The sequence below is a fragment of the Diadema antillarum genome, unplaced genomic scaffold, assembly GCF_040938485.1.
Source record: "Diadema antillarum isolate AM-2024a unplaced genomic scaffold, OU_Dant_1.0 seq00000937_RagTag, whole genome shotgun sequence".
NCBI lineage: Eukaryota > Metazoa > Echinodermata > Echinoidea > Diadematoida > Diadematidae > Diadema > Diadema antillarum.
Genome location: NW_027271788.1, coordinates 182,823 through 189,909, shown reverse-complemented (window position 1 = coordinate 189,909; position 7,087 = coordinate 182,823). Strand labels below are relative to the sequence as shown.

At 47.4% G+C, this 7,087-nt stretch overlaps 1 protein-coding gene across 1 annotated transcript; it reads right to left on the bottom strand.

Moving 5' to 3' along the window:
• Positions 1–2,169: 2,169 nt before the first annotated feature.
• Positions 2,170–3,198, bottom strand: LOC139741586 (uncharacterized metal-dependent hydrolase YcfH-like). Its single transcript, XM_071652169.1, has one exon. The coding sequence runs from the start codon at positions 3,196–3,198 to the stop codon at positions 2,170–2,172; it is 1,029 nt and encodes a 342-aa protein (XP_071508270.1).
• Between the last annotated feature and the right edge of the window lie 3,889 nt (positions 3,199–7,087).

Sequence of the window (7,087 nt, the reverse complement as noted above, 5' to 3'; positions counted from 1 at the left end):
ACGTACGCGTAATCTCAGTGACGTAGTCCATCCTTGAGAACGAATATATTTATCAAAATTTCGTTATCACGAAGTAAAGATTCAGGTCTCTGAAGGTAAATCGAAAGCTTCAATTGGAACAAGAAAAATCAGGTTCGCTTATCCAAATGTGGAGAAACAAGTTAACAACCAAATCCTCCAAATTTCAAAACCTCATGATTACCGTTTTCACCTAAACGAATATCAGGCCGATTCCACTTTTAGAAGAAAGGACCTAAAAATAATGAACCTTAATATTTAATTTTCGGACTCACAAACTTTCGGAATAAGAACATTTTTAATAAGAAACATTCTGAATTAACTACAAACATTTTTTTTTCATTTTCAGAATAACAAACCTTTGGACATTCGGACACTCTCAAAACACTCGCAATCAGTTACTCGTGCGCAGGCACACAATATGGTTTGTCCTATCAACTGCCTTATTTTTATCTGCCTGATAAGAAAATTCAAGACTAAAATTGGCAATCTCGTGCTTCCAGTCACCAGGGACCCCTCAGACTATGTGCCAGCAATTCCTGCTACTTGCTAAATAACTTTTTTTTTTGTACTCTAATTTTGATATCTTAAAAGACTTAAGTTTTCTGACGGAATAAACCTCATAAGACCAAAAACATCAAGACAACTGGAATTGGATTCAAACTCGCACCTCTCGGCTTCAAGTCACCACTCTCATTTTATTGAGCTGCCAGTTCTCCGTTCTTTTTTCCTTCTATAGCCTTTGGTATTGCACAATCCCCGTACGCTCTTGCTCTCAAAGTTCAGTGCGAGTGTGCGGTCATCCATGTCACTGAAATGACTGCCCTTCAGGATATAGTGTCTCTGGTGACCTAAACGTAAAAATGTTATTTTTAATTACATAGTTGAAAAAATGCAGCACGTTGAATCGCTTGTTTTGAAACTGACCACAATTTTTGTATAATTCACAAAGCACCCAAGTGGGTTGTATTGAACTCCATGACCAACTCCATGTTGTCCAAATGTTTTACATTACAATTCTGTTAAAATATTCATTCCAAATTTTCCTCAATTTAACAATTTAATTAACACTATTTTTTTTTCCCACACAACCTTGGCATTCAAAGGCAATACATTTCATTTTGTAACTAGATTTTTGTGCTTTAACTATGCATAGTGCAGTGCGTACTGGTAGTGGTGTGGTGACTTTAATACACACCGACCGGCACTTTTGAAACGGACCACCTGGGTTTGCGTGCACAGCAAGCTTGGTATGCACTGCACTGCGCGCAGAGCACACCAAAATGTTAAAATGGGAGTGTTCTCCAATTCAAGAGAATAAGTTACCGACTACGCCAGGCTGAGGATCGGACCGTCTGCAAGTGGATTTTACAGGTATCTTCCTTGTGTTATTTCTTTCCCAAAACCATTAGTCCATCAGCGTCGAGTAAGGGTCGTGGGGGTCAACAGTCACCTAACAAGGTCGAGGGGAGTCTGTCATGCGATCCCCCCCCCCCCCCCCAGTCCAGTTAAAGTGACAGTCCGGGTCATGTACAGTCAGTCAAGAGTGGGAACCCAATCCCACTACATCCCCCCCCCCCCCGTTTTATTTAGTGGAGACCCCAGCCTGCAATCGACCCACCCTGATTACCCTGATAAAATCACCCTTAACGACAAATACCTAAAACACTACCCTATCAATAGGGGAGAATCATATCCACAATGGACAACCATAAAACTTCAAAATTCCAAAAACTCTGAAACGTGGACCAACACCTCCACAAATGACGGTATGTGAAACTAACTAGGGCAAAGCGCTGCCCAAACACCAAACAATCGAAAATATGTTAACATCCCGAGGGACTGAAATGGTTGCCCTGGACTGTGATTCAATCTCCTCCCCACGGTATACCCCCACCGTATATAAAGTAATGCAAATCCCTTGGGCATCCAGAGGTTTTCCCTATGCTATAAAAACCAAATTTATTCTAAAAATATTATCCCAAATATAACAGGGATTACCAGATTATTTTTGCCACAAGCGTAACTAAGCATGTGCAAAATTGTCCCCCATACTATATGGAAAAAAAAAACAATTGAATATAAATAACTACCTCTGGAACCCACTAGTATTCTCCCAAGAGCGTATGTCATCAGGCTCCTGCTGCCAGCTTAGCGGTGTCCATACAGCCGGAGGGCGTTGTCCTTGGTGGCACTGATGACCAGCGCCACCGCCTCCTGCCTCACCTCTGCCACACGTGCCACAACTTCCCCTATGTAGGCAGGGGTGTTGATGGGCACCTCTTGGTCAGGGCTGAGGTGGGGCGAATCAGTCTCCAATAGGAGCTGATTCAAAGGGACGCCCTCTAAAGCCTTACGTTGATCGTCTCCCAAACGGGAAACCGAGGCATTGTAACTGAAGTAAGCATGTGGAAACACCTTCCTCCACGCCACTGCTTCAGTCAAGGTCAGCTGGCAGCAATGTATATGAACCTGCTGGTGACGGGAGCAATGTTTCTTGAGTGCTGCCCGTCCCAGCCGGCTGGGTTGAGTTCCCCCTGGGTCCAAATCCGTATCCCCTGGCATGTGTAGCACCAACATGCGGCCAGACACCCCCATACGAAGAATCCTATCCAGGAGTCCTTCCTGACTCTTGAAAGTCTTGGGCGGACAAGAAAAATCCAACCCCAACTCTGAAATTGCACTCACCCGAGGATCGCAGATGAGTGCCTGGAGACGATCAAGAATGGATGCCGAAGCATTGGGGGCCTTCTTGGGGTGTATTCCCACCACCACCTTCCACATGGAATCTACTGGGAAGATCATGTTGTGTTGCTGGGGGTCACAATAATTGAGAACACCCCCAACAACCTTCACTAGCATTCGGGTAGGCCTACCCGTTGTCCCAAGGATCGCTCCGATGTCCTTGCGGCCTGTCTGTGATTCCAGTCGGTCCAGGTGGAAATGGCTGCTGAAAGCCTGAGGTAGCTGCTTGACTGCTCCCCCTAGACCCAGTGGCTTAATAGCCGGCCCGCCCTGGACTGTCGGATTCCCAGGGGCTTTCGGAGGCGGTGGTGGAGCCTGCAGAGTGGTGGCATAGATGGGGGTCCTAGCGGATGCTGGTGGAGACTTAGCTTGAAGCCCAGCAACTCCAAACGCTTTGGGGATCGGTTCCTTCCCCACAGGACCCACAGGTGGCATTTGGGGTTGGTTGCAGTTTCCATCCCCTCGACCACTCCTTCCATCTCAACTACCTCATCTGCGCTTGCCTCTGCACAGTGAGGTGGTGTTCCCTGAGGCGCAGACACTTCGCGGACAGGGCCAGTTGAGGGGGCTTCAGCTTGTGCTGCTGAGGGATGCCCTACCTGTGTTGGGTCCACGCTCGGCGAAGGAGGACGGGACACGGTGGCTGGAGGACTCGTTTGCTCCCGGAACCTGTGGCAGGCTCGCCCCCCTGTCCTACCTTCGCACCACCGACGTGAAATTCCTGGCACTCCTCTGGTGTGAGTTGCGAGTACAGGAATGCCAGTACTCGCCAATGGGCTAGTGCCACCCACCCGTGATCCCAATGGCCTTAGCAGTATGGGCTGAGGGCAAGGTCATCCCATCTCCCCCAGCTAGGGCGAAGATATTCTCCAACCTGTCCGTGGACACTGCCCCGATGGGGCTCTCCCACTCCTGATTCACAAACCACACTAGTGTGTCTAAATCAGGAGTGCCCATCAAGGTCTGTGCCAGAAACCTGAGGCAGGCCACCCGCGGGAGAGTATTTTCTGGCCGATAGTGTCCTTCTGGGAAGCGGCGGAAACAGAGGGGCATTTGGGCGTATACATGCCATTTCACCCTCCCGCTCCGCTGTGTACAGCCCGTCACAGGACACAACTTTTTCCTGGTCTTTGGCGGATGGCCATCATCACCCTGTGATCTGTGCCACTTACGGGCACGGTACGCTCGTTTTGTCGAAGCAGTCTTTTTCCCTGGGGGGCAATTATTGCCACCCCGGGACCGGGTGAAGTACTGGGTCTCCATCGCTTCACGAGCATCCCTCCCTCCTGTGTCTTGCCCCACACCCAAGGCATCTCATGGTGGGAATTCCTCCCGCCCACTAGTATCCCTTGAGGTCCTCACTCGCACAGTGGCACAGCTACCTTGGCCTGTTGGAGGAGACCTCCGTCCGGAGGCTGTAACGGGCTTAGGAATTCCCCTCCAAGGGGGCAGAAAAGGGGTCCGCACCCCCATAGAGGGGTCCCAATAAAGGGACTCTGACCCACCACTGCCAGGTCCCCACCCTAGCCCACCCCCAAGGAGTGCATCCCGGTTTGACTCCGGATGTGGCACATATAGATGCAACCACTCCTGGGACAAGTCGGTGTGGAACCGGAGATAGCTATGGAGGCAGCGAATCCACTCTACATCCCCCCTTCTCAATGCGAGTGCATGTTGCTCCCTCGCAAGGTCGGTAAACTCCCTATGGAGGAGGACCTCATACCCCTGGCAAAGTAATCCGGGAAAACACAATTGTCTGTCCCGGATTGCCCCCCCCCCCCCCCCCCGATGAATTCTCTCAGTCTGTCCTGGTCGGTCATGTCCGTCTAGTGAATGGGTTAACTGACTTGACCCCTTCCCGCATCGTGCGGACACTTCTTGCAATTTTTTTAATAGCTCAAGAAGTTTTGACTCAAAGACGATATATTTTCTCTCAGAAAGAACATCTTCCTCAGAAGTTCGCATAGCTTCTGAATCATCCTAGTCTTCATCCTCATCCGTTGGCTCATACATGGGATCAGCCTTCTCGTCATCCACTTCTTCTTCCTCAACATCAGATTCTTCCATAGCTGTTGTGTCCTGTTTGAATGTCGTCTGTGTGCAAACACTGTGCAATTCTTTACACACTGCTTTTGGTGGCTCCTCCAAAACCACATCAGTTTGAGTTCCTTTCACACAACTAGGTCTGACTTGCAATCCACAGGTTTTGACATGGTGCTTTGTCTGTGACTTCCGTGAGACCTCAGAAAGGGTGAATTGGATAGCCTTCTCACTTTTATGTTTACTCCTTGCTTCTTTTTCGTGCTCCTCTCAGTTTCTCCTCGTGGAGTTCTTGTATCCTTTTGACTTCCGACTACGCCATCGGCCTGATGCGCTTGATTTCACAGGGTATGAGGTTTGTGTAGTTCCCATCCGTGAAGTTCCAGTCCAAGTCATCAAGCTATAAGTCAAGGTCATGGGGGTCAATTGTCACCTGATAGAGTTGAATGTGTCAGTCAAGTGACCCCCTAGTCAGGTTAAAGTCACAGTCCGGGTCTGGTTAAGGTCATGAGGTACAGTAAATAGGAGGGGAAGTCAAAGCCGACCAGCCCCTAAAACCAAATCCCACTACAATGTTCCCCTGGCTCTGAGGCTTTACACGATTAGGGTGGAGACGGCAAAACGCAGATCTTCCAGTCTTCACATGTGGGTACACCACCTTGAACAGGTCATATACTTCATCGATGTATCTTCCAAGCACCATTCGAGGCTTTCCTGTCTCCTTTGATACCAGTTTCTTGCACGGTACAGAATGGGCCACTTGCTCACAGAAATTCTTAACCAAGTCAACAGTTTCTTGTGACATATGTTTTCTTCCTGTCTTTTTCTTTGAGCCTTTGGTTATGGTTCTCCTATTTATACCCAATTGCTTGCTTACATAACGTTGCAGGCGTGTCTTCTTCGGGTCTTCTAAAGCTGCTGTCATGAATTTCTTTCTTCCTTTCATTTTAGCTTCTTTGGCGACAATGTTTGTGATTTCCACTTCCATAGACCGCCGCTTCCTGTCATTGATCACACCGGCATTCTTTAGAGCAACTTGTTTGCGAGCGGATGTCTTAGAGATCATGTCCACTACAACTTCTGCGTACTTTGTACAATCTGATGGTAAAAGCTGCTTCACTCGAGATAGACGTTTCCTTCTTGCTGCTGAAGAAGAGAAGTGTGGAAGATCAAAATATTCCAAGGAAGCTTGCTGTTCCATTTCTCTCTGTATTTGTATTATGTCCCATTTTTTTTTCTTTCTCTTTCAAGACGTTCCTGTCGTTCTTTCTCTTTTTTTCACAGCGTAGGCTTCTCTCCTCTTTTTGTTCTCTTCTTCACGTTGCTCTGCTGTGCGATTTTGCCTATATTTTCTCTTCCTTTCAGTTTCTTTTTTCCTGATGTCTAATTTCTTTTGATGCTCACTCCTTGTCTTTCTTCGATTTCCACACTTAATCTTCCTTTTTTATCAGCTTTTCTTTGTGCTTCTTTCTCTTTTTTTCTTTCCTCTGTCTGTAGCACCTCTGTCGAATTTCAGCTAGATGATTTGCATGCTCTTTCTCTGCATTTTTTTGTCATCTACAACCTATAGAGTCGACTGCGTTTCATGTCTAATTCTAGAAGTAGCTCATATTTGTGTGGGTTCTTTTCTTTCAGCTTCAGGCGCCGACTCTTCTTCAGCGATTCAAGTGGTACTACGAGTGGAGACTCTGGAGTTTGGAGTTTTGAAGTTTGGCCCTCTTCTTCTTGTGTTGGATGTGTGGTTTCAGGTCTGCTTCTGTTTTTCCATGCAAAACGCTTGCTGGCACGTAGTTTTATACATAGCTTTGGTAGGGGTAGAGGCATACTGTTTTCGCAGGCCCACGACTATCAGGAATGATCTGTACATGGAAAGGGGGGAATAAGACATAGCTCTGAATTTTTAGTTTCATTAGTATGTATAGCTAGGCTAAAAATGAGCTCTAAAATGTCTTCAAAAATACTTAGCTTTTCTACTTTTTTCTCAGTGACCCAATAGCAAAGCCTTTCTATATTCTGACCAAAATTTGGGGTTCAAAAATGAAAATAATATACAACCGTCTGTATTGTAAATATTTCATTTACCTCCCCAACCCGCTGACCCACAGTACCCCATACACTGTCCTGGACCCTACCCACTCATGCTTAATTTTGTGATGCAGTTTTTGTCCCCCCCCCCCCCATAGACCCTAGCCCTCCCCCCCCCCCCCCCTCCATTTTCATTTCCCATTTACCCCCCCCCCCTCCCCAACTGTAAAACTCCTGGTGCCGCCGCTGCCTAGGAAAT

Coding starts and splice junctions, on each gene's coding strand:
- LOC139741586 (XM_071652169.1), bottom strand. CDS start 3,198: ATGCCACCTGTGGGTCCTGTGGGGAAGGAACCGATCCCCAAAGCGTTT.